The sequence below is a fragment of the Cenococcum geophilum genome (genome assembly GCF_001692895.1).
Source record: "Cenococcum geophilum 1.58 unplaced genomic scaffold K441scaffold_25, whole genome shotgun sequence".
Taxonomy (NCBI): Eukaryota; Fungi; Ascomycota; class Dothideomycetes; order Gloniales; family Gloniaceae; genus Cenococcum; species Cenococcum geophilum.
This window is the reverse complement of record NW_027137583.1, coordinates 1,643,247-1,670,464: the sequence shown is the minus strand read 5'-3', so window position 1 is coordinate 1,670,464 and position 27,218 is coordinate 1,643,247. Positions and strand designations below refer to the sequence as shown.

General features: G+C 41.9%; 4 protein-coding genes across 4 annotated transcripts; 1 reads left to right on the top strand and 3 right to left on the bottom strand.

Moving 5' to 3' along the window:
- Positions 1–636: 636 nt before the first annotated feature.
- K441DRAFT_612653 (alpha/beta-hydrolase) lies at positions 637–1,536 on the bottom strand (the record flags this gene model as incomplete). The annotated part of the gene is made up of 2 exons (XM_067645622.1): positions 1,099–1,536; positions 637–983 (listed from the first exon to the last, which is right to left on the bottom strand). The coding sequence occupies exons 1-2, from the start codon at positions 1,514–1,516 to the stop codon at positions 637–639; spliced, it is 765 nt and encodes a 254-aa protein (XP_067503306.1). The 5' UTR covers positions 1,517–1,536.
- A 2,409-nt stretch (positions 1,537–3,945) lies between these two features.
- Positions 3,946–15,367, bottom strand: K441DRAFT_564573 (uncharacterized protein; the record flags this gene model as incomplete). The annotated part of the gene is made up of 9 exons (XM_067643657.1): positions 3,946–4,401; positions 4,459–4,737; positions 4,791–5,216; positions 5,273–5,900; positions 5,948–6,136; positions 6,554–6,720; positions 9,307–9,367; positions 9,427–9,507; positions 15,261–15,367. Coding segments are annotated over 9 exons (2,394 nt in total), but the record flags the coding sequence as incomplete, so codon positions are not given.
- K441DRAFT_661223 (uncharacterized protein) lies at positions 15,028–16,417 on the bottom strand. Its single transcript, XM_067648846.1, has one exon. It carries the CDS (start codon positions 16,180–16,182, stop codon positions 15,403–15,405), a length of 780 nt encoding a protein of 259 aa, XP_067503304.1. The 5' UTR covers positions 16,183–16,417; the 3' UTR covers positions 15,028–15,402.
- Positions 16,418–16,886: 469 nt separating this feature from the next.
- K441DRAFT_687671 (GroES-like protein) lies at positions 16,887–27,200 on the top strand (the record flags this gene model as incomplete). Its single annotated transcript, XM_067652112.1, has 6 exons — positions 16,887–16,918; positions 17,336–17,513; positions 17,548–17,808; positions 17,870–17,998; positions 26,875–27,006; positions 27,045–27,200. The coding sequence occupies 6 exons, from the start codon at positions 16,887–16,889 to the stop codon at positions 27,198–27,200; spliced, it is 888 nt and encodes a 295-aa protein (XP_067503303.1).
- Positions 27,201–27,218: the final 18 nt, after the last annotated feature.

Below are 27,218 nucleotides of genomic sequence, written 5' to 3'. Positions count from 1 at the left end.
AGATCCAGTTCATCAATAGTCACCCTTTCCCACCTGAGCTGCTACTTTTCCAGCTTGACACTGCGCTCATGGCGAGTGAGGAGATTAGCTACAAAGCCATGGATGCGCTGGGTGGTGGGCGGGGGGAGCACTGCAGAGAGTTGATTGCGAAGTGTTTCCGTAACAGGCAGAATACTGCATATAATGTTCATCGACTAACGGTTGTAACGAAGCCAGAAGATTAACGGAATGTGGATGAAGAGAGGGGGATTCGCGAGGGCCCTTTGCTTGGTATAGCTACTGGAAAGCTTTGCTCGTTGAGTTCTGGGATATGAGAGGTTTTAGTTTGGATTTTGACTTAAGGGTTAGACATGAGGGACTGTAGATGTGATGATTAGTAGTACCTCACAGCTAGAGCAGGTTATGACGCTTCTCAAGATTAAAAGGTCAAAATCTATCATCCCATTGCATTGAGGCTGATCATCGTACGCCTTCGAGTCGTTGGTTTGTATTTTCCCTTCCAAACCGCCGGCTCAAGCCTATTCTGATCCCACGTCCAAACTTTCTCAGTCCAAACAGGCGCACATGTTTTGCGTCAAACCACGTAGACCAGCACTATCGTCATATATCTGCCCCTCCCTCCCTCCACACCACCTTCTAGGCTACACTCCCCTGCTTCTCCACCTTTTCTCCAGCAGCCTCCCGCAGAATTCCCGCCAACCACTCCGGCTGACTGATAAACGGTGAATGACCCACCTGATGCTTGACCACGTTGTCGATCTTATGCGGGCCTGACTGCTTCGCGCTCTCCACCAGCCATTCCGCAGCCACAACCGTTGACGGCTTGTCTCCTGCGCAAACCACATAGGTAGTGGGGATATGGCGCCAAGCGGCATGAGTAGTGGTGCTCCAAAAAGCGGGCAGGCTGTGTGGGCGAATGTCCTTATACAGCTCTGCGACCTGCTCGTCATTGAGGTCTTGGTAGAACAAGCCCTTTGCGTCTTCTGCGTTGACGCTCACGGTGCGGGCCTAGCTAGCCTGTCAGTTTGCAGATCTGCGCTTCCGCAGAGGGAAAAGGAAGGAGCGTTGCGGGGCGCGGTTTTTGAGGGGTGGGGATACTCGCCTCTAGGTCTGTCTTCATCTCCTCGACCATGTTATCCCGCGTTCCTTCCTTCGAGTGCTGGAATCCTTCGGGAACCATGAACGCCATGACGTAGACTAATCTTATGATGCCTCCTTTTAGCCCTTTCGCTGCGCAGCTCGCTTTGTCCAGCCACTCCAGCGCGGTTCCGCCCGTCATGCCGCTGAACGAGTGCGTCACGACAACTACATCGTGCTCTTTGACTAGCTCAGAGACTGTCGAGCGGATGACCTCGACATCGGCGGACCAGTCTGGCAGCGGGGGATTGGAGCCTGATGTCGGTAATGTGGGGCAGATGCTCTCGTAGCCGTGCTCGGAGAGGATAGGCGTCAAGCGCGACCAGCAAGATGGACTGTGACAGGCACCGTGGAGGAGGACGAAGACGGGTTTGGACATTTTGAGCAGTGGGAGCTGTTGATTGGAAGGGGAGGGAAGACTGTTGGCTGCTTTTCCACAACTCGTCTAAGCTAGGGAGAGTGAGAGTGAGAGTGAGCAATTGGCACGGCTCGAGTTTACAGGCCTAGGAATGTAAACGGAAGTGAAGGGCAGTTTTGAACAACAAGTGAGCTTGGCTGCCTGGCAATGTGGTGTCATAGTTCTGATGAAACCGCTGAGAAATTAGTTTGCAATGGAGCTCATATCAGCCTTCCCCAGGCTGCTGGTAATGGTACATTTGGTGGGATTAGGGGCTATGTTCGGCTGCGCACATAACGCGGCTCAGTGATCTTTTTGGACTGGGTTAATTCTGGAGCTCCGTGGTGGAGCCATAGTTTGATTGGAGTGGATCTTACCAATCTGATTAATTGGATGGAGTAGATTCGAGGCCGTGGAGCTCTTGGAGCTCCAAATCTAACCTAATAAGGAAGCATCTAGTCTTAATAAGGAAGGAAGGTGCGTGCGTATATCATGTGTGATAAGATAAGAACCTTCGTGCTCTGTGCTCGTTGTAAATGCTCACACCTATCTCTTGCATCTACCTCTACCTACTTACCTCTTTCTTTCTTCTTTAGCTCTATATACTGCTTTTTATTCTTTTTCTTTAGCCCTATCTATATATTTTTTTTTAAATCTACCTTTATTATATTCTTTTATAGTATTATATTAACGCTAAGCTTTTCTATTTTTAGTATATAAATATACTGGAGCTCTAAGGAGCTCCTGGAGTAAAATAATTTACTAGCTGGATGGAGTGGATCCAAGGCCAGATCCACTCCACTCCAGTCCAAAAAGATCACTGACGCGGCTGCGCTGGATAATTCACGTTGCATAGGGCTTAAAACCCGTTGATATGTGAGGCAAAGCCCGATGGAAGCTAGTGATGCACATGTACACCACCTTGTCAACTCCGATTGAAAGCGCGTGTCGATCAAGCCTCCTACTAGCCGTATACAGATTGATCGCTGATATTAAATGGAAATATCCGAACAACCTTAATTTGTGACTGTAGAGCCGAAGAAAATAAGGTTAAAGCTCTTGTATTATAGAATTTGGGGCTGCAGCTATTATAATCGCAGCTAGTTATATTAATTAATAATTAGTTATTCTCTGCTTAAGTTATAATAAACCTCTTTTTAATTTAATTTAATAATGCATTTTTATATATATAAAGAGTCTTATAAGTGTCCTTAAGTCGTTAAAGGTATCCTACTACAAAAATAGTAGCTCCTACTAGTTTTATATAAAGTTACCTTAATCTTATACAGATGGCAATATTTGCATAAGAAAACAGTTATTTTCTTACTAAATCTTTGCTGAAGCCGCTAGCCATAGTCCTATATAAAGCTTGGAGTTCTAAGGAGGTCTCGATAAGGCTGTTGGTATCTCTCTACACGGTCCCAATTAAGGCCTTTATATTCGCCCTTAAGGGGGTTTAATTCTAATGAGGTATCGGAACCTTCCCAGGCTTCGCTGGGCGCAATTGTAGACGTATTCTCTGCTAAATTAACGGGGCCAGCTTTAGTAAGATGGGAAGACATAATATAGGCAGTATAGTGATAGGAATTGGTGGGTAAAAGAGGATATTTTAGAGGGTTAAGTTAGAAAGACGCGTTCGGATGTTCATTTTTGGCGCGTATATCACGATCGTAGTATATTATAGAACTGCCTAAGACTTAACTATTACGAACCCCTATATTTACTCCCTTAACCAAAAATAATAGCTATATCTTATATATTAAACGAGCAAACTAACTCGACCAAATGGGACGATATAGGGCTTGATTGACTGCTAAAATCAGACCTGTAGGTTTGATTGGTTGTTTGATTACAAAGCAAACAAGTAAACAAACTAGCAAACGGGTTTGTTTATCAGCAAGTCTGTCCACTATGGAGAGTTCAATGTACACAAGATTGGGTGGGGCATAACCCATCGTATTTCTGTCATGTTGATATTGTCGTGCTGTTTTTGAGGCTTATTTGCGTAAAGCGAACGCTTTGGTCTGTTTAGCCGGGTAGGCGATCCTTACCGGCGTTGCAGAGCAAAGCGCAGCGGAATGATGGAGCGCTGTAGGAATGATATGACAAGAGGGGAAAATTGAAATTAGTGGAAGAAAAGGAGAAGATGGTGAGGAATGACAAATAGAGTAGACTAAGAGGGAGGGCAGCTTACTGACACCCGAAAAAGTCCGGGTGAGCGCAAACAGAGGCGCACCTAGATAGAGATTACCAGGAGCCTTGTCAAAATAACAAAAACACCTAGCAGGAATTAAGAGAGTTCGTCAATTCGTCTTTTACATTGGAGGGTGTTAAGATAGGAAACAATATAGAGAAAAAAACCATATCTTAAGAAATTTCCTCACATCCAGCTCATCTCAGTTACATTCATCTCATGCTGTCGACTTATAAGTCTCCGTCCGCCGATATGGCTTATCCCACGGCTCCTGTGTCGGCAATCGGGGAGGTTGTGGGGGTATTGGCGATGGGGGAGAAGGTAAATACGGTTTTGTCTTCTTTGCACTAGAACCATACCATTTCTTCTGTTGGTCGCGTATCCGCATATATCCAGAGCCCCTTTTTTGAGTAGGGAAGAGGTTCGCTACTGCTCTCCAAGCATTACCGAGTTCTCCTGCCCATAATAAGGCAACCAGGATGACTACGGCAGTGAGGGGAAGACCAGAGGCCCAAAAGACCCATTGTTTGGAATTGGAATTGCGAATATCGGTCGTGTTCATACCGAGGAAACCAGAGACGAAAGAGAGAGGGAGGAAGATGATGGTGACAATGGTAAAGGCGTAGATTGCTTTATCCTGTCGATCTTTGGTCGAGGCAATCTTTTGGGTATTCTGCCAAGTAACGGTCAATCTCTGAAAATCATTGATGTTCGGAAAGTGCGCACATACCCAGCTTTCAAGCTCGTTCGCTCGGAATCCCATCTCCTCAAAACCTCTTATTCTATTTTCAACGTGGGAGATACATTCCTTGATGACAGACACTTCGTGTTTCCTGTCGCCATTATTTAAGTACGACCACCCTGCTCGTTGACTGAGAAATCCCTCACGGAGCGCATCAAGGACACTGAGTTGATTATCTAACGCCTTGGTTACTGCTGTGATTTCTTGTCGCAGGTCGCTGATCTCCGGCTGTGCTCTTTCTATCCGGTGAGTTTGAACTTCGGCCTCCTGTTTCATGTCAGCGAATAGAACACCCTAGACGCTCCCGCCAGTAGGTATACCAGTTGATCCCAATACTCCCAATATGTTCTGTACAGGTCTAGTTGGCCTGGGTCTGGGGTGATATCCTTCAGCAGCCGGAAGATCAATACGGATAAGACAACTTGGGGAACTGCAACTTCCTTCTTTTCGAGCCTCATCTTTCCTAATTTCCTTGCTAGGTTCTGTCTGCCACGGTAGAGCAGGAGTTGGCATTTTTCAATATGCCGATCCCTGTCTCTCACGTTCTTGGCTCTTACCCTGAAGAGAACAAGATAGACAATGCAGTGAAGCCACGCTGTCTGGAACTCTTCCGGAAGCTCGGCATGCTCTGGCTTGGGTCCGCGTGTCCCGGAGAGTTCTTCCTTTATTATTTTCGCCAGACGTGAGACGAGAATAAATTTTTCAATGCTTTTGATAAGTGAAGGTTGGTCACGAGGAATTGATTTCTATATCCCGTTAGTATAAAGTGGTCTTGACTTAATCACTCATCCATAAGACGTACCTTGAGGATGAAATGGACAGCACCCCAATAGCGAAACCCAACTTTAGTTTCGATATCTAGGGGTATGAATAACTCGTACATATCTGTAGCTGCAATGAAGAATTTATCGACGATCGAGATCCCTGGCGTAAGTTGACCGTTAACCTGGGTGACAAGAGCAAGAAGTTTCACCACTTCTGGTAACCTTTTTTCGCGACAGTCTTGGTAGGCCTTCATTTCTTTTTGGTTTGTGCTTTTCGAGAGAATTTGATGTATTGCGTCGAGATCTGCCTTAATTTTCTTTTCACCCATTGTATCTCCTTCCTCTTCGGCTTCATGAAGATTATCGATTGCCTCCAATGCTGAATTTTGCCTGCTCAACCAAGAAAAGACATGAAAGTTGTTGACAGATGTTGGTTCAGGCTCGGACTTTGGGCCATCTACGATGATTTGTGGACTATTTGGGACCGAGGGATTTCGCGAAACAGCTTCATTTTTGATACACGGCTCGAATGAGTGTGATCCAGCCAAGTCAGGTGGTGGTGGTGGATGCTCCATTTGCCAAGGGAACATATTTTCGCTTTCCGAACTTGATCCGTCACCTTCCTCACCGACATTCTCCGTAAGGATATATGGGCTCCTTGAGGGTCTGTTCAATGTGAGCAGCGACCATACCATAAACATTCAATATCTTACCTCTTCCGGTATAGAAACAACCGTACTGTCGAGTTATGGGCTATAGAGAGTATCCGGGACCAGTCTTTGGCTGTCACAGTTTTTCCTTTCATCATAACGCGAAACTGGTCCTCAAATCTACTCATGAATCCGTCCGAGCTGCTCTTTATCTCCATAAAGTTTGCCGTGAAGGCCTTGACTGCAGTGAGACTTTGCCCAAGTACTTGCTGCAGGGCTTTGTGACTTACAAACCATGTTTGGCACTGATCCAAGCCAATTTGCCACAAACAATTACCTCCATCGCTTACCTGGATGTGAGGATATGCTGGAGTTGGCTTACCGCGTATCGCGATTGAGTCTCTACCGAGCTCAGTCCAATCCAGCCGTGCGCAGGTAACCATCAATTCTTATATCGTCAGCTACTTTCCTATCTAATGTGCATACTACTCACTATCGTTCAGGATAAGACACCATAATTGAGAAACATGAAAGCAGTATCCCGTTTGCTTGACAGAAAGCTTACAAACGGCTTGTCTCATATCTCTCTCTTGTGCTGTTGTTGATATAGAAGACTGAAGTAGAGTCCGGGTGGGATGCTTAGCTGACTTGGGAACCTCTGAATTAGACGAATACTCGTCAAGCAAGAAATAAGGTAGACAAAGAGCTATAACGCTTGTGTCTAAATGCGATTTGGAGGTTGCTGACTGTAGGTTTAGCTCCTGAATCATTGTGGGCTCCATGTATCGGCCTTGGTATCCCACCGGGGTCCAGTGTGGTTTAAAATAAAATCTTATCTGATAAGATCAATAAATAATTTTATTTTCGTATTTGTTATTATTTTTATCGATTAGCTGAAAAAATAAAATCTCTTAGCATACCCCGCTCTACCTATCTAATATTAAGAATTCTATCAACCACCATTCTAATTTTATCTTTTATTGTACGGTATAATAGCTTCTGAAGCAGAGTCATCTATTTTCTTATCTACTCTTAAATCTACTAAGGTTGAAGGACCAGAAGCTAGTATACGCGGGCTATTAGATATCTCTCTCCACGAGTACACTTAGCTGCCGTACAACCATAAACTAGAAAGATATAAGAAGAATAAGATCTATTACTATAAATACTGTATAGATCTACCGTATGGCGGAAAATCTATAATAAACCTTCGAAATTACCTTAAAAGTAAGCATTAAATTAATTGTCTAGTTAATGGCCTAGGCATTCGTATAATAGTAAAGACGCGGCTTAAGGAGTTATATGAGAGGCTCTCGGCTACTAATTAAGGAGAAGAAATTAACTAGATTATACTCCGCAAAGTCCTTAATAAGGAGCTAGTTTACGAGGCTCTTATTTTATTAATTGTCATATAATGTCTTCTATTCCGAATGGTTAAGTAGCTAGAGTTCTATATACTTTATTATGTTCTTAATCCTTAGGTAGACGATATTATTATAACAGCTTATTCTAAAGTTAGTAAACTAATTAATACCTCCTGGCTCTCCTAAAAGGATATTATATAAGACAAGCTTTAGGTAGCAACATTAAGCATCCATATCTTACTTAATATCTGGACGTCTCTAAATAAGCATCTTCTTCTCGCAGTCTGTGTGTACTTTACTTAGTAGAATAAGCAGAAGCTTTTAAGGGCGCTTCTTGCTCTTTATATGGTATATTTTTATAGCGGCAAGGATTAATTTGGAGTTCTTCTTTCTATTTTATAGGACTTTAGAGTCGTATAATAGATTGGTGCAATTATTTATAATAATGCTTCTATAAATAATACTCTCTGTTATATAGTAGGTGCCTACCTAAAGAAAAAGGAGAAGATTAACTAGAATCCTATTTATTAATGTATCCGCTATAACGGCTATATTATTAACCTTGCTGTATAGGCTTTTCTCTTTAAGGACGTTATTGGTATTAAGTAAATCCAGTTGTATAAAGTAGAGGATAAAAGTGGAGATAAAATTAGTAAAGTATAGCTAGCTATTTAAAGGGATACGTTTTGTTATATAGGTGTCCTTGGCAAGCTTTATAATATTATTATCCATATATAAAGTTCTGCAGGTCGTATAAAAGATATTAAGGCTTTTGCTAGAAGAAGAATTCCTCTTAATAATTGTACGAGATGGAATAGCTGGTTCTATATGCTTAATGTTGCGCTCTAGAAGGATAGGGCGATTTATAAGTATTGGAGGAATTATTAGGACACCCTTAAAGAGGATAAGTTAACTAACTTAGACTAGGATACGCTTTATATAATATATAAGTTTCTCTAAATGTTTTATAAAGTTACCCTTAGAACGCAAGGATATTAAGCAACGATTAATAGTGTGCTAACTTTAATGGATGCTCTTATTCGACACTTTAAAAACAGCCTTATATAACTCTTATTCCCCTTATTTTAGGAATTTATTAATCTTATAATAGGAATACTATAAAGCTAATAAGGATTTCTGTAAGCATATCTACGCAGGCTGGCAAGTATTTAATAAGTATTACCTTAAGTTAGACGATTCCCCCTTATACGCTGCTGCAATCATTCTTTACCTAAGTCATTGTATAAAGTATATTAAGTCAAACTGGGAAAAGAAGTGGTAGAAGCCCGCGCTTAATAGGGTTAAGGCTCTATAGGAGATAAAGTATAGAGGAGATAGTCCTTTTACCCCAAGTACTACTATATTGTACGATAAGATTCCAAAGCCAAAAGAGAATATAGACTATTTTAATAAGATTCTTAAGGATCTTTACCTTTTTGCTCGGCTATAAAGCCAGAACGAATATAAGAACTATATTGCCGAGCTACTATGTCCAATTTTAGGGATATTAGCTCTTAATTGGTGGTGCTAGGATTAATAACAGTAATAATGGCCAAGGCTCTCATTAATGGCGATTGATATTCTATTAATATTAGCAATAAGTAACAAACTAGAGAGAGTTTTCTTAGGAGCACGTCGTATAATATCTTAGGAGAGGATGTAGCTTGGGGTAGAAAATATTGAGAAGGTAGAGTACTCTAAGAATTGGTTACGGAGCGGAATCTTAAGTAAATAAAAGTGTTACGGCGCTGGTGGAAAACGGTGGATTATGGCGGATATAGTTATAGTTATGTAACTAGAGGATTGTATAAAACGTCGAGCGGCGCTACCCTCCTTCTCTTTTCCTTTCTCTAGCTTTAGATCCTCGTTAATAGATAATCTAATTGTATAGGCTTGTATGCGTCTTCCTTGCTGTGCTTATACCTTAGTAGAGTCGCTAATAAAAAGGGCTCTCAGAAATTAAATTTTATTTTATTGGCTAAAAAATAAAATCCCGGTAAATGCCGATAATTTTATTTCCTCTGATTGGCTGATTTTAAACCACGCTGCCGGGGTCACTAAGGGTTTCTCAGTTGGGTTGCGGAGACGTCTAAGATGCTGTTTTATTATTCCCTTTTCACTAGGAGTTAGTTCCGGTGATTAAATGGCGACTTCCTGGTTGATAATTAGTAAATATACTTTGATCGCCCTGGTTCAAATGATGAAATGGGCCGCAGTATAATAAAGTCATCAAAATCCATCGCTTCGCCTTTGAGATGTCTGCCATACAACTTATTAGATGACGATGGTTCTGGAGGAGTCCTTTACATTCGTTTCTGGCTTATATAAGCAGATTCCCTTTGTTTCCATCGTGGTTAGAGTTAGTAAGCAACTACTTCTGACTTAGTAGGTATAGGCCTATATAAGGGCCTATATTCGTCGTAGATAGATTTAATAGATTTATATTCATTCTCTTATCCTTAGATCTAGTTCATTAGGTTATGAGCACTTATTGCTACCAAGCTGCGATATTAGAAGATTGACACCTTACTATAGGTTGCATAAAGGGTTACCATACCTGTGCTAGGTCATATCTTACTGCTTTATATTTAACGCCTTACCATAGGCCGCATTAAGGGTTACTACACCTGCGTATAAAGTTATTCCTTATTATTAAAATTACGCGTTAAAATCGTTTATTTACGCGTTAAAAATCTTTTGTTTACGCGTTAAATTTATTTATTTACGTGTTGCCATGGGTAAAGACTATCCAGGCATTTAACGCCTTAAGAAAGACGGTTTAAATTGGCACTAATATTGGACACAGCTTAGCACGTACCTATGTGGTAAGGGCCTTCTATATATTATTTAAGAAGATGCGGCCCTACTCTACCTAAAGCTCTAGGAAGAAAAACCTATAATATCTATTAATTAAGTACTAAAGGATGCTAGTAAGGAGGAGCGAGACGAGATCCTTAAGAGGTCTTAAATTATTATGGATACTAATAACTTAATTTGCTTAACTAATAAGGCACTCTCTAATAAATACAATAAGGAGTTTAAATAGTTTGATAAGGACGACGGTAAAGTCTGTTTAGTTATCCTTAGTATAATTAATAATGAGATCCTTACTACCTTAGAGCATAAGCAAACGGCAAAAAACTATATTAATTACCTTAAGTAGACGTTTAAGGCCCATGGCTTAATCCATAAGGCTAACATATAGGAGACTTTTGTTAAGCTCCGCTTTTAATTAAACTAGGCGGTTACTATTTTTTTAAGCCGTTACTAAGAAGCGGTTTAAGGAGTTAAGTAGGTAAAGCTTGCCCTAGATAGCAAGATTATTAACTATTAATTCATTAACGCCGTTAATAAACACTTCCCTATATGGGCTTAAATCCAACGTAATAAGATTCGCGACAACTATACAATCTTACTACCCTAATTAATCACTAACCTCACTAACGAGGCCCGGCGGAAGGACTTACCTAAGAGCTTCACCTTAGTCAATAAGCCACTAGGTAACTTACGTTCGAATAAGCAGTCCGGTCGAGGACGCGGCAATGGTTGTAGTTGTGGCAATAGTCGCGGCGGAGGTAGGGGAGCCGGTCACGGTGCCTTATTAGGCAATCAAGGCTCTGCCAAGGATGCTTTAAACAGGTATAAGTGGTGCAAGTAAGGTTATTTAGGTGGCGAGGAGGGCTGCTAGATAAAGCACGCCTACCTAAGGCCCAAATGGTGGAGACCTGGAGAAAGGCGACCTTAGCGCTTAGGTGACAGAGCAGCCTTAAATATAAATAAGGCCTCTAAGGGGACATCTAATCGCCTATCTTAGGCTACTAATTCGGCAACTAGATTAATCTTTGCTACGTAGGTCATTAGGCCAGCAACTATGGCTTTAGAAATAAATATTAAGGACTCCTAGATAGCTAATAGTTGCTTAAATATTTATATAGGCAATAATATTAGGAAGTTCGTCCAGTATTAGGAAATTAAACCTATTTAAATCCAGACGGGAGGAGGCCTAATAAAGGCCATTGGCGTTGGATTAGTTAAGCTTATAGTCGCCTAAACTAACCACTTAGCCCATATAATTACATTTACTAAAGTATATCACTGTCCTAACTTCTTTACGAATATTGTCTCGCTTAGTATTCTATAAAAGAAGGGAGCCTTCTTTAACGGTCTCTATAATACGATTAACCTTATTAAAGATTGGGCAGAAATAGCCTATATCCTATATATTAACGGACTTAATACGTTTATATTGGTAGATAACCCTATAGAGGTTCCTTTTACAATAGCTCTGGCTACTACATAATCGCGCCTCTATAAGAAAGGCGTGCTTACTAAAGCTATTATAGAGACTTAGCACAAGAGACTATAATACCTTCCTTCTAACTAGATACGTCTCCTCGCCAGGAGTATAAAGGGGATCGTAGTTACTAAGGATAAGCCATTTTACTGCGAGGACTGTTACCTCGGAAAAGCCAAGAAGTAAATATTAAGACGCCCTTAATAATATAGCAATTGCATATTTAATAAGGTGCACGTTAACGTAGTTAGGCTATTAAAACATAAAGGCCTCCATAGTAAGAAGTACTAGGTACTATTCACTAATAACTAAACACGCTTTAGATAGATCTACTATATATTAAATAGAGGCTCCGCGGCCTCTACCTTAAAGCAGTTCGTCTGTATAATTAAGACTTAAATAGGGATAACGATTAGCTGCTTCCGATTGGATAGAGCCGCTAAGTAGTTTAGTAAGGATATAACCGATTTCTTTAAGAACGAAGGCATAGTTACTAAAGCCTCTACCCTATACACTGTATACTAAAATAGAATAGTAGAGAAGGCTAATCACCTAGTTAAAGAAAGGGTTAGGGTGATATTAATTAAGACTTAATTGCTACTAAAGCTCTGGCCTAAAGCTGCTAAGGCAGCCGTATACGGGCTTAATATATTATCTATATTAGTTAATAAGGACAAAGCTCCACCCGCTTAAGCAATGGCTCTTACCCTAGGTAACACCGATTCTATAATTATATACGCTAACTAGAAGATCTATGGCTGTCCCACCTACGTCTATATTAATAAAAAAGACCCTTAGCGGCAATAGGGTAATAAGTTCGTTATAAGAGCTTAGAAAGGATAATTGGTTGGCTATAAAGGCTTACACATATATTGCGTCTATCTACCTTACAAGAACAGGGTCGTCCGATTAAGTAGCGTTACCTTTAACGAATTAGGAACCTTTCTTACTACACTAATTAGTAAGGAAGAAGGTGGCGATAACGATATCTGCTGAATACCACTTAAGGAACTTCCTACTAAAGATACTGCACCAGAGGTCTCTTGGTCACTATAGGAGGGAAGTGAGGTCGCTCGGTCACTGTAAGAAGGAAGTAAAGCTGCTCGGTCACTGTAGGAGGTAGATAAGGTCTCTTAGGCCTCGCAGTTAGGGGGTAACTCTTAGTTAGGGGGTGCCTCTAACGATTACGATATCGCACCGTAGCCTAATTAACCTCCCCTTACTAACGAAGAATAGGCAGGTCTTAACTAGCAAGAGCTACCTAATTTAGGAGGACACCTTTATTAGGAAGCAACTCCCCTAAGGGACATCTACTAGGAGGATCTAGAGCAGATTCTGCCTAAGTACTTAGATAATAAACCTAAACCTATAGCGAACACTCGTATACGGTTAAAGCCACGGCTTAACTATAGCGTACTCTATAGAACCAGAAGGAAGGAGCCGGCTATAAAGGCTACCTACCTTACCCTATCCTTTACCTATATATTTATAAGTGCCTTATTACAGCCTTAGTAGATAAGGATAATTAAGGGACTACCTCCGGAGCCATGGAACTGGAAGAAAGCCATAAATTTAATATTTAAGAAGGAGTAGAAGGCTGCGGCGGATAAGGAATAGGAGTCTTAAATAGTTAATAACTTATTTAAAATTGTTAAACTTCTACCCGGAGCTAAGGCTCTACCCATTAAGTAGGTCTTTATATATAAATTCAATAAGAATAACGTCCTATTTAGATGGAAAGCACGACTTATATTGCGTAGTAATAAGTAGCGCCTAGGAATTAACTATAGCGACATGTTTATAGGCGTTGTTTAACCTAGTATATTTAAGCTACTAATGGCCCTAGTTGCCGCATACGATCTAGAGTGCGAGTACTTAGACGTAATTATGGCCTTCCTTAATAGGAAGCTTAACCGCAAAAATATCTATATTTAACTACCGGAAGGATACCGCTAGTATTAAAAGGACGGCGTCGCTCTCGTAGGCTTACTGCTTAAGGCTCTTTACGGTCTTAAGTAGGCGCTATATCTTTAGTATAAGGAGCTTAAGAGCTTCCTTATTACCCTTAAATATACGCTAATTCTAGCGGACCTATACGTCTTTGTTAGCCAATAAAGCGGCTAAATTATTATCGTCTATATCGATGATCTTATCTTAATTAGACGGGATATTCGGACGATTAAACTGCTTAAAGAGGCACTTAGGAATAAGTATAAAGTAAGAGACTTAGGCCTAATTGCGTACTACCTAGGTATTCGAATTATAAGGGACCGCTAGACGCGGTTAATTCGACTAGTACAGGACGCCTATATTAGGAAGATCCTACATATATTCTATATGGAAGACTGCGTACCGGCCTCTATACTAATTTACCCCTCTGCAGTAGACTTTAAGCTACGTGAGCTTAAGGATCAAGCTCCCCTAAAGCTGGTAAAACGGTATTAATCGTTGATAGGCTCTCTACTTTATCTATGTAATTAGACTCGGCCCAATATGGCCTGGGCCGTAGGAAAGCTCTATTAGTTTCTATATAACCCTACCGAACTATATATGGACGCCGCGATGTAGGTACTCGCCTACTATATAGGGACGATCGACTTAGGCATAGAATTCGGCTTACCCTAAGGGCAGCAGCTACCTCCGAAGGTCTTTGCCGAGGCGTTAGCTACGGACTATACTACCCCTAATTGCAATAGGGAATATAGCGGAAGCCCACCAGGTGATATACCTGACCTATAGCTATATGGCTATAGCGATGCAGTATTCGCAGATATAGTCAATAGGAAGTTAACTTCTGGCTATATCTATAAGCTAGCGGGTAGCCTAGTTTTACACAAGTTAAGTAAGTAGTTAATTCTTACAACCTCTACTATAGAGGCTAAGTATGTAGCAATGACGTATACGGCTAAGGAAGCCTTATAGCTCCGTTGATTGCTTACTAATTTAGGCTATACCGGAAAGAACCTACTACCGATATACTTATATGGCAATAATTAACCAGCTATTAGCCTTGCTAAAAGCGACGACTACCACGCGCGTACTAAGCACTTTAAGCTATACTGGCACTATATTCGTAATAAGGTTTAAAGCGGCGTAATCTACCTATAGCACGTTCTTATAAGTAGTATGGTGGTAGACGGTCTTATAAAGCCACTATTAACGACTTAGTTTAGGAACTTTGTTAAGCAGCTAGGCCTTGTCCGATGCAATATAGACACTAAACCTAAGTAGGAAATCGTATACAGGCCGGCAAATCCTCGGAGGATACGCTATTTGATAATTTAGACCAATGCTGACGACTTCTAAATGAGGGATGAGAACGATGTAGAGCTCGTGATAGGTGATCGATCACAGCTTAGGGAAAGGTTAAATAGGACCCATAGGACAATCGGAGGATTACGAGGTGTTTCTTTTATATATTATTAAGTTCAACACTAATTTAGGAAGGATCTGCTTCTGTTTTGGTGGAGCACTGGGGGGTGTGACGATGGTTCTGGAGGAGTCCTCCACATTCGTTTCTGGCTTACATAAGCAGATTCCCTTTGTTTCCATCGTGGTCAGAGTCAGTAAGCAACCACTTCTGACTCAGTAGGTATAGGCCTGTATAAGGGCCTATATTCGTCGTAGATAGATTCGATAGATTCATATTCATTCTCTTATCCTCAGATCCAGTTCATCATTAGAATCTTTCAAACTCCTGGGCAATCGAGGCCCTTACATCCATCGAAATAACGGCCCAGGCGTAGCTTCTAACTCGAGCCTATTACCTTGCCCAGTATTTAGCTCAATCTTCATCTCTTCTCCTCCCTCCCCTAAACTTGAGAATTATGAACGAATGATTCTATGCATAGTTCATATTTTCAATCGGTTTGGCGCCCTGCGCCATCATTCCCTACCGATTCTTGCAGCTCCGGAGAGATGGTGTTTGGGTCGTGGTTATGATCGCCATTTTGGCTGGGTCCGTGGTTCTGACTGCCTGGAATACCGAAACCAAAACTTGAGGATGATTCAGTGTCACTCTCCTCATCATCACTTTCTCCAACATTACTATCTGAAGACTGCTCGCCCTGAACCTGAACGGCAATAGAGTTTCGGCGGGCGCCTAGAGTAGATCCGGCGACCGAGTCAGGACTCAGAAAATTCCTATGCGGGTAGTACCCTTGGGCTCTGGACAATCCACCTGATTGGGAGGGTGCAAGGCCTGAAGTTTCATCTTGATCTCTATTAAGCCGTCTAACTCTTTCCTTTGCCCGTATCTCTGCACGGAGATCATCAATCTCACGATCCCATCCGCGCTCCTTCTCAGATTGCCGAAGTTGATCATTCAGTGCCCACTCTTCCGAATCGCGGCTCCGCGAACGCATAAATCGAGGACGTCGAGATTGTGTCTCGAAACGCACGCGTCCCGTATTATCACGAGAATTGCGTACAGGAGAGACGGATTTCGGGCTCGAAATTGAGCCATAACGTGGACGTCCCTCATACTGGAGGAGCCCGGTTGGTGAGCTAGGTCTTGGAGGATCGTAATACACTTGTGGTGGAGGGCCTCGTGACTCAATCTCCGTTGGCTCCACCTCCACCACGTCCCAGGAAGGTTGGCGGTCTAGGTAACCTGGGCTTTGGTGATACCGCCGACTCATAGCGTTTGGTGCGTTGAAGTAAATTAAACAGGAAACTTAGCCTGTGGGCTGGGGGGATAGCCATAATAATCTCAGTTTTCATGCAACCAAAAGTCGAATTTTTCAGGCAGAGCTGAGGTGCTGAAATTCAAGGTAACCTGGGGGCCATTTTGCCATTTTGCACCTTATTCCAATCAGCTTTGTAGTGGCCTGTGCCAAGAATTTCTTTACAAGGGGGTAAATGAACGAGTCAGAGGGCCTCCCTGCTAGCAGGTTTGTAAAATAACACAACCTAGCTATTTTTCAAAGGGCTGGCTTATTTGAAAACTATACTAGTGGAGAGGACGTCTGCGCCGTTCGTGGTACTGTACTCCTTTTGTAGGCTAGGTTTCCTGCAACCGCCGGAAGCAGGTAGCCCTTCAGCTGCTGCCTGCACGAGTGGAATGGGGTTTCTCGGGGGTAAGAAGCCAGCAAATGATCAGATATGAGTAGACAGTGTGTTTGTAAAAAAAAGTGAGAGCCGTCATGTCTCTTTTCAGTTCATTCAATTGTAACATTATAACTTCTCTATGCCCGTAATTGAAGCCCATTATCATCCAATTGGCATTATAGGGAGGCTTGTGGGAACCTCTAATAAGGCAATGCTTAAATAAAAACCAGATTAAATGACCTGGGTAGTATTTACTAACCTACCTTCTCCTACTAGTCGGCTCGGAGGCTATACTATGCCTGCTAATTATTCAGGGATCCTTCTATCGTAGATGGAGCCCTAGACATGATGGCATTCTGCTAAGCCAATACTCGGTGATGAAAGCACCCAGGACAGCTACTGGCGGAGCTCACCCGAGCGGCGTCCCCCGCCGAAAAATTCTCGCCGCATGCCATCACCATCTAAACAACAGCTACGCCAAATGATGGTCTCGCGATTGGCGTCACTAAGTCCTCCTATCAGAGAAGAGCGAGCCCCCTCAACTCGCGGGCTTGGGAGATAATCACTAACTAGCTAGCCACGCCCAAAGACCGCGGCTCCTGAAGCGCAGAGACACCGTGGATACTAGACTCGCGGACCGTGACTCTTTTGTGCTTTCCCAAGCTAACCCACACTTCCTGTACTCACATCTTCTGACCTCTACACTTACTTCTAAGTCCAATTGCGCTAGCTAGCCCGCCCTAGCTGCGTCTACCACGCTCTCACACTCTACACCTACCTACACTTCACCGCAACCGACGTCGACATCCGCGTCACGCACTGCGGCATCTGCGGCAGCGACATCTACACGCTGCGCTCCGGGTGGGCGCCCACCAAATACTCCGTGTGCGTCGGGCACGAGATCGTCGGGCGCATCACACGAGTCGGCGCGCAGAGCGCCAGCTGCCAGCTGCCAGCGGCCGGACTGCGATGAGTGCAGCGCGGGACAGGAGAACCACTGCGCGAAGCAGTTCGTCGGGACGTGCAACGGCGTGTTCGGCAACGGCAGCCGCAGCTACGGCGGGTACAGCGAGCGCGTGTGCGTGCCGGCGCACTTCGTCGTCAAGATCCCCGACGCGCTGAGCAGTGCCGCCGCGGCCCCGACGCTGTGCAGCGGCATCACGGTGTATGCACCGCTGAAGAAGAACGGGGCCGGGCCGAGGATGCGGGTCAAGATCGTGGGCGTGGGGGGGGCTGGGGCATTTTAGGCTGCTGTTTGCGCGCACGCTGGGGTGCGAGCGGGTCGTGGCGATTTCGCGGACCGCGGCGAAGAAGCAGGATGCTCTGGCGATGGGGGTCGATGTGTTTATTGCGATGGATGAGGACGAGGCGTGGAATAGAAAGTATTCGCGCAGTTTGGACCTCTTCGTGCAGAGCCTCGTGTGGAGCTTACCCCCAAAGCTCTCTGCCTCCACACAACTATACAGCTTGCAATCCTATTAAGACCCGCAAATTTACCCGCGACACTCTGCAAAGTAGATGCATTGCACACGGGTAAAGTCCTCTACACGGCTGTGAAGCGGATTTGCAATATCTACTGCAGAAAAATCATTGTCATATGAACGGGAGTAGATCTGTAGCGTTTTTCCATGCTTGGTCACAAAAATTCGAGCTTTATTACAAAGAAGGTAACGTAGGTAACGGGGTTTTGACCGCTCCCTGGGTCATGACCGTTTTGAACACCAAAACTTTACCTAAGTTATATCTATCACGCCTAGGTAAGCCTTAGCACGACACACCGCCATTTAAATGTATGCGTTACTTTAATTTTGGCAGAATAACAAACTTTACTTAAAATAGCAGGCGGTACGCTAGCGCGGTCATAACCTAGGGAGCGGTCAAAACCCCGTTACCTACGTTATAGTAAAGAAAGACATATTTTATTATTCACATAATACTACACCATTGCCGCTCTTTCTTTGATTTTTCCTTCCTACCAAGTAGGTGAATTAATTTCCTCGCATCACCTGGGAAAACGTCTAGGAAGACACAATCTGCCGTCAAATATTTCCGGTCAACTTCCATACCCTTGATCTTCTGATAGTGTCTGTTGGCACCATAAAGGATCATGAGTTCGCAAGCTTCATACGCGTTGTCGAGAAGTTTGCGCTTTTGCATGGGCGGATCGAGAAATCTATTCATGTCCCATGCCTCTTGACTGGTTCTTTCTCTCGGACAATCTACTTGGAGTTGCATGAGAAAGTCTCCCCACACCGAACGGCTATGCTCTGGGTTCTCGTTACACAGCTTTCCGATGAATTCCTGGCACTCAGCTTGACCTTGGGAAATCTCTTGTGGTGACAGTACAGATACTCGATCAAGTTTTGCGTTTGGATCTGCGCCGTCCTCGAGGACGCGTTGAAGCATGGACAATCCAATCTGGTCCGTTGTGGAAAATTGAAAACAATCGTCACTGTCGACGGAGAACCCACCCCTCAGTGCTTGCCGAAGCAGTGCCGCAATTTGCTCCCCCTGACTTGTACCTTCTTGACTTTGCTCCCTGAGTTTTTTGGTCTTTTCTGCGACATATAGCTTTAAATCGAACCTCACTGCTATATCAAGAAAATCCGTGCAATCTAGATCTCCAACGAGATCAGACCAGGTCATGTTTAGCGGGACTGTCTTTGCCAGGTCGTCCAAAATGTCGATTTCCGAATATTCGGATTGCCTCTCGACCTCTCTTGCGTAATACATCATTCCGGCAATCATAGTTTCGCGCATGCTCCCAACGCTGATTGCTGTATCTGACGGGAAGGCTTTAAACATTGCCCAGTACGCTTTGCATAATGATGAGTTTGGGTTAAAATATGCACCTGACCGCATGCTTAATAGGTTATCCATTTGACCAGTCCGCAAGAAGTCCATGACAGTTCGGTGGAGGAACCCGACTTTAACCCCGGAGAAACTAGGCGCTTCAAGGTCAGTGGTAACAAATAAGAGATCTCTACAGCTTGCATTCAGTTGCCGTTTTTGCTGATCAACTATGGTAGCAATTTTCTGAGACGACAACGGCTCGATACGCTCGTGGAGTATGTAGTTAGGATCCAATTGTTCCTTGCCTACGAAATAGAATGCAATAACGGGCAGTGCATTAAAGGAAGTGAGCATCACTCGGAACACTTTTGCTGTCTGCCGTTGATAGATAGGCTCGATGGTGTCTAGCATGAGCTCGAAGTACTTCTCCAGTTCATTAGGCAGCTCGTTGAGTCGTCTGTGAAGATCCACCATTTCATCACTGTTGGCCAGACCTCTTAATAAAGATCGAACGACTAGATATACCCACAAGAAGACTCCATGTGCTTTCATTTGTATCTGCTGAGCTAGTGCGTCAGCACCTTCTTGGTCTTCCATTCTTATAGTCCGAAATCTCTTATCTTGCTCAAGGTTATCCTTTACATAGAGTCGTATGTCATTCTTCGTAAGTTCTTGAACGTACAACTTCCATTCAGACACAACAAAGGCGTCAATGAAATCTTGCCAAGGCCGACTGGATAGGCAAATCTTGAGATTAGGTGATTGGGCCAAGAGGCGGAAAACATTGATAAGTTCTGGATGATCCCCATTGTACTCGTCTAGCCCATCCACGAAAAGACAAATCTTATCCCTTAGTCGAGGTAAACTAGCCAGCCTCTTAAAAGCAGCTAATAGCTCGGCGCGAGTCCAGCTTTCAAGGGTTCCAATAGATCTACTTCTCCATCGATTTGGAAGGACCCGAGGAATAATTTCCGGGCATTGGGCTAAGATTTGGAAAAGGAGCGTTCGGAAGAGTCCAACCTGTGACTTTTGCAGGGATGTTCCAGCGCTCCAAAAATAATGAGTTGCTATGATAAGACCTTGATTTTGAGCCCATTGGTGAAGAAGTTCTTGCGTTTCGGAATGGCCTTGAATGAACTTCATTAGTGTTGACTTCCCAGACCCGGCCTTTCCGGTGATCCAGTAAATACTATCAGGTGAGCGCAGCCAAGGTATATAATTGACGCCGCTGTGGGGATTGAAGATCCATTCGAATGTTTGTCTATGAGCCTCTCGAATGTCCGAATGGCGTTCCTTAATCTGTTTGAAATGTAAACTCTTCAGTATCCGCACTACGTGTTTGGATTCCAGCGCTTCATCAACAAATTGTTGTAACTGTTTGGTCAAATCACTGAATGCGACGTTGTTGTCCTGGCCCCAATTTCTGTGATTGAGCATTCTCCTTATGTCTAAAGCCATTTCATCGAGTCTTATTCTGTTCTCATTGTTAAATGTCGTGCTCAGATCTGCTAGATCCTTGATGGAAGGGGTGAGTTCATCCTGATGTGTACTAGAGGCTATTAGAGTTTGAAGGTAGCGGCGGGGAACAGTAGGTTACCTTAGAAGAACATTTAGATGGGAGCAAATAGTGTCCCGCATTTTCTCAAGCCGGCGTTCAATGTCTTTCATCTGTCCTCTCTTACGAATGGTCTTTAAAGATTTTGATGTGGCCTGCAAAAGCTGGTTCTTTTGCTTGTTGGGTCTCAGTCCTTTAAGAATGGCCATCAGGTCGCTAGAAAGTACGAAGCATGCTTCTACCAGCACGGCAAGTTGTCGGACGGACAAGTCACTAAGAAGAACTCTGTCTATTGAATGTGGCTCTAGAGCCTCTATAAATACATAAGGAAAATAGGTAGTAGACTACTTCGCTGACCGTATCGTAAACCGAGTCGTAGACCGTGTCGTTGACCGAGTCGTTGACCGAGACAGTAGTAAGACATATGAGAACAAGGTGGTGAGTCATAAGGTGATACCTGAGAGTGACTTCAACGGTTAACACACCCCCCTAGCTGCTCAGTCTTAACTGAGCAGCTGGATAGAAAATAAAATAAAAAGTCACGATAGGCAATTTGGTGTTAAGTTTTAAAGGAAATCCTCTATAGTTACCTTACCTAATATCATTCAAATCGAATTAAATTAGATCCTTAATATCAACGAGATTTAACTATTAAACGAACGCCTTATGCTTCTGACGCGGTAGGGCCTTTGTTAAGCCGTCTGTGACTATAGCAGCTATAGGCGTCTAATTAATTTTAATTCGGCTATTACGTACTTCTTAACAAAGCTAGTGGTGGTGTATATTGACGTGTTGAAGCTTTATAGTAAGCTCTTATCCATCCTTTGTAAGCAGTCTAATTATCTGTAGATTATTGTAGCTGATTGTTTGTTCCTTATCTAAGGACAATTTAATTTCCTTAAAGAAGCGATTCTATTAGATTAACTCCGTTCCTGTATAAGATAGAGCTGTAAGCTCTACCTCTATGCTTAACTTTGTTACCATCATCTGCTTAGTAGAGCGCCAATTAATTACCCCTCCGAATAGGGTGAACAAGTATCCTTCTGTACTACGTCTGCTTATTAAATTATCTTTAAACGCCACATCGCTTACTCCTATAAAAGCTTGGCTTCCTATATTTTAACCTAAGTATTTGATTATAAGGGTCTTATACTGATATAGGTAGGTAATCGCTTGTTAAGCTACGGCGTTATGTAGAGGTAAGGGATTACGTAGGAACTCTAATAGCTTGCCTAAAGCTCTAGCTGCATTGGGTCTTATAATACAGGTCGCATAAAGTAATAATCCGACTATCCTTTAGTAGACGTAGATGTCCTATTTTAAAGCTTCCTCCGGGTTAGATAGGAGCTCATTAGTGCCTATAGGTATACTAACTAAGCGCATATTAGTTAGGTAAAATGCATTAGTAATCTTTTTAATATAGGAGTCTTGACAGAGCCAAAGCTTTCTTTAAGTTCTGTCTCTTATAATTTAAATTCCTAGGAACTAGGACAGGTCACCTAGATCCTTCATCTTATACTTCTTTATTAGTGCTTCCTTAAAGCTCTAGAGCTCTAATCGATTTTCTTTAGTAAAGGCGACGCAGATATTGTCTACGTAGAAGAATACGATCAGTGAGTTATTATGGTAGAGACACGGCTTACTACTGACGGGCTTTAACCCTAATTTAACGAGCTGATTGCTGAAGTTGTTATGCTAAAGATGTGGCGATCGTTAAAGTCTATAGAGCGCTCTGCGTAGTAGTAGACATTTACCCTTAATAGTAAATCCATCTAGATATTTAATATAGACGATTTCGTTAATCAGGCTATTTGCAAATATGTTAACAGCGTTACCCTGCCAGACGTCTAAATTAAATGCTGCAATGATTGCTGCGAGAGCTCTAAAGACTTTAGCTGCTAAAGTTACTGCATACGTATCCTTATAGATTAACTGTTATAGATTACCTCTTATACAAAGTTAAGCTTTAAACTTCGTGAGATATCCATTAGTGTCTGTCTTGTAGGTAAATACCTAGGTGATAGGTACCGTTTTAATAGATTAAGTCTTATCTACGATTTTAAATGTTCCACAATTATCTAAATCCGTGTACTCCTTCATAGCAGCTGCTAGAAATTCTGCCTTATACTAGTGTCTTATAAGCTCCTTCCAGTTCTTGGGTAGAGGTGGAAGCTTATCACAGTATATTTTCCTTTAATATTTAAGCCCTGCGTAAAAGGCTGCTTAAAGCAGTTAGAAGGTGTCTACCTCTTTAAGGTGAGTTAAATAAGCTCTATATTGTTTAGGTGGCTTTTTTAATCTTCTTCCTTTGATTATATTATCCTTAAAGACCTTAGCTGTGTCTCCTTTCTTTAACTCCTCCGGGTTAATTTTAACATATTCAAAACCAGGGTGTTAACGGGTAGAGGGTGCGGAGGATCTAGAGGTGCTTAAGGAGCTTAAGGGACCTGTATTTATAGGATTTAATTAAGGTTCTGGCGTTGGTTCTAGTATAGGAAGGCTAGGTGGAGGATTGTCTTTTAAGGTATTTGTTACAATTAAGTTATCGCCTTAAGTGTCTATCTGCTTACGGTCAACAATTTATCCTTAATTTCCACTAGAATCTACCTATTAATTTCCATTAGTGCTTACTTAAATTTTATTAAAAATCTTATCTTTCTTATTTGTGTTCTTATTTAAGTCTTCTTAAAGCGTCCTATTGAGGTTAATTATATTAATTACCTCTAGCATTTAATCGGCTTTTTTTTAAAGTAAATTTGCAAGATCTGGCTTGCTATTGTTATAGACAAGTCACTTATTAAACGTAACGTCTCTTGTTTAAATTACCTTCTTTTCGCTTGGTATATATATTTAAAAGATATTCGTTAAATTATACCCCACTAGATACCTAATATAGGCTCTAGGAGCAAGTTTTTAAGTATATAGAATGTTATATTTAAGTGGATAGGCTCTACAGCCGTAGGCACGTAAGTAAGCTATATTTGGCTTAGCTGGTAAGAGACCTATTACTAACTAAAGCTTTTTAAAGGGCGTCTTCTAGTTAAGCCGTTGGCTTGGTGTCCTATTCGTTATATACGCTGCTACTTTAAAGACTTTAGGCCAGAGTTCCTCTAGTAGTTGTGCTTTAATTCATATATATTAAGACTTTGTTATAATTACCCCCCTAGAACGTTTTATAGGACCGTTCTGTTCTAATATACTTAGAGCTGAGTACTCCACCGTAATACCTTTTTTAGTAGTCTAGTTATTAAATTTGCCTCTAAGTGATGACTTGTTATCTATATAAATAATAATAACTTTAAAGCTATAGCGTCGCTTGACTATATTATAATATTTAATAATTACTTAGGTAGTTAATAACTTTTATATAAACGTCTTAACCTTATTTATTCGAACTAAATTATTAAGGAAATGGATTGCGTACTTATATCTGTTATAGGCTTTAATTCCCTAAATCAAATCTATATATATACGGAAGAAAGGCCTTGTTGCCTTATCCGTAGGTGCTCTTCTTAATATAATTTTATAAGCTTTACTGACTGTATAAGTTTTACATTTAATTGTCGTAGGGCCTTATAGAATCGCCCTAGTCACTTCCTTAGGCAATCACTTAATAGTAGCACTTCCTGTGTGTCCAAGTCGACTGTGCTAAAGTCATCCGTCTACCTTTTGATTTAGTAGAGGATCCGTTAATTAAGCCGCAAAAGATATATCCTCCGTCTTTAGCTTTAATTCGTTATATTCAAGGGTTATCTAACCGTAGTAATATCCGCAATATACAAACTTCTCGCTACCGCGATGGTAGAGGTAGTTGCCCTTATTATACTAAAAGACACCCTTCTTATTAAGTCTATGATTACAAACTAGATTTGTATAAAATCCTAGTATATACGTAGCGTTAATAAGATAAATCTTCTACTTTCCTAATAGGGTAATAACTGTGACTTTAGCTGTTCTAAAGCCTTTAATATTTTCTATACTAGATTTAGTATATAACTGTTCACTAGCCGGTTAGATATTATCTATAAATCTTGCTCTGTCGTTAATAATATATAAGGTTATTACAGGGTCTAAAATTACGCTATTATAGAGAGTGTAATCTAATGTAATATAAGCTCCTGCTTAATATACTGTAAAGCTTCCGTATAGTTTACTGGGTAAGCTCTTCTACTCTACATTCTCTGCATTCTTTGGCTTCTTGTTAGATAAGGCTTAGCTCCTTAATTAGTTGATTAAGGCCTTGAATTCGGGTGAAGCCTTAGTAAGCTTCTGCTCTACTGACTATATTTTTAAATTGTTTAGTTTCTAACCCAACAGTTAAATTAACTTAATAAGGTAGAAGCATTTCCTCTATAGGTATAGTAATCCGTATAAGCACGGCTTTGTCTATTCCTTTTTATCTATCCTTCTTAAAGAATTAGCTTCTGGTTTAGTTTCTAATTTATCTTTTAATTTAGGCTTATTAATTAGCTCTCCTTTAAAGCTAGCTATATAAAAGCTGTGCTAGCTCCTCGCCTTCTAAGCTAAGTCTAATTAACAATAATTTCGGTAAACCTCGATAATAGATTAAAGGGTAGGTAGACTTTCCTTCTTCCTCTTAAGGTTCTATAATTCGTTTTTCTAGTATTCTAACCATCCTAATAAGGTAAATTTAATAGTATACACGAAGTCCTTAACTAGTCGATCGCTATCTACCTTAGGTAGTTTAACCTTCTTATAATTATTATACACCTTCTCCCACTCGCGGAGCCACTTCTTAATATTCTAACTCTTTAGGGCTTTCTTTATTTTTAAATATTAGGTGGCTAGATTAACCTTTTAAGCATCATCAGTTAAAGCGACTGCCTCCTTAAGTGACATAAGGACATCGTAGACGGTATTTCCTTTAAAGGTGTAGTTAATATAGTTACGGGATATTATGCTGATAATATAGGTATATAGAGACTTAAGGGCTGCTTCCTCTTTCTTATACCGCTTATAAGTACGGTTATACTATTTTTATAAAGCTCGAAGCTCCTCCTTTTTACCTTTATTGAGGGCTAAGAACGTAGTCTTTTAAGGATTAATAACTAATAGTAATAGCTCTAACGGTGCTCTGTATCTAGGTAGATTATTTTTCTTAACATCCAGATCGATATACTCCCATATATCCTCACCGTCGGCTTAATACTTAACGACACCAATCTATTAGTCCCAATCGTTTAGGCCTGCTAGGATTATAGTATACGTCGTAATAAGAGTTTCGGATTATTAAGAGGACATATTAAGGCCTCTACTGTTCAGTTAATAATAGGGTAATCAGGGTTTCAAATTAAAGATAATGTAGTAGATAGCCTAGGCTCATAACTGTCGGACGGACAAGTCACTAAGAAGAACTCTATCTATTGAATGTGGCTCTAGAGCCTCTATAAATACATAAGGAAAATAGGTAGTAGACTACTTCACTGACCGTATTGTAAACCGAGTCGTAGACCGTGTTGTTGACCGAGTCGTTGACCGAGACAGTAGTAAGACATACGAGAACAAGGTGGTGAGTCATAAGGTGATACCTGAGAGTGACTTCAACGGTTGACACAAGTGTACTGTCCTTTAGTGAAGCCGGGCCACGCTTGAGCTTTTCAAGGGATGCCTGAAGCACGCCTATCCTCTTTTCTAGCTCAGTATTCTCCGTTAATGAGCCATCTCTGTGCAGCTCGCGGATTAACAGAAATAAGTTCCCACCGGCATCCATAAATTGAACAACATTGCTGGCGAGTCCAACAATTGCTAGTGCCTCAGACATGACAATATGCACGATGGGCTAGGAAGGTGGCACGAAGAAACTGGTGAAAGATAACGCTGCAACACCTAGGCATAAGCGTCGATTGTGGTCCGATGATTAATCTAGAGGAGGTGGCTTAGTTGCGATACATAGCTAGTCAAAAGTGTAAATGAGCGAAAAATGATCATCAGCACTGTCTCGAGTCCCAAGATGCCGCCGCAGAAGTATCTTCGGCTGCTGCAGACCAACGGCCAGTTCATCCAGGTTGGCGCGCCCGAGGATGCGATTCCGGGGTTCAATGTGTTTGTGCTGATTTAGAAGGAGGTTAAGATCGACGGGTCCAGATTGGGAGTCCGCGGGAGATTGAGGAGATGTTGAAGGTGGCGGCGGAGAAGAATATCCAGCCCTGGATTCAGAAGAGGCCGATGCGGGATGCGAATCAGGCGGTGGTAGATATGGCGGATGGGAAGTCAAGATATAATAAGCTTTTGACCCCATAATTCTGAGACTGATGCTAA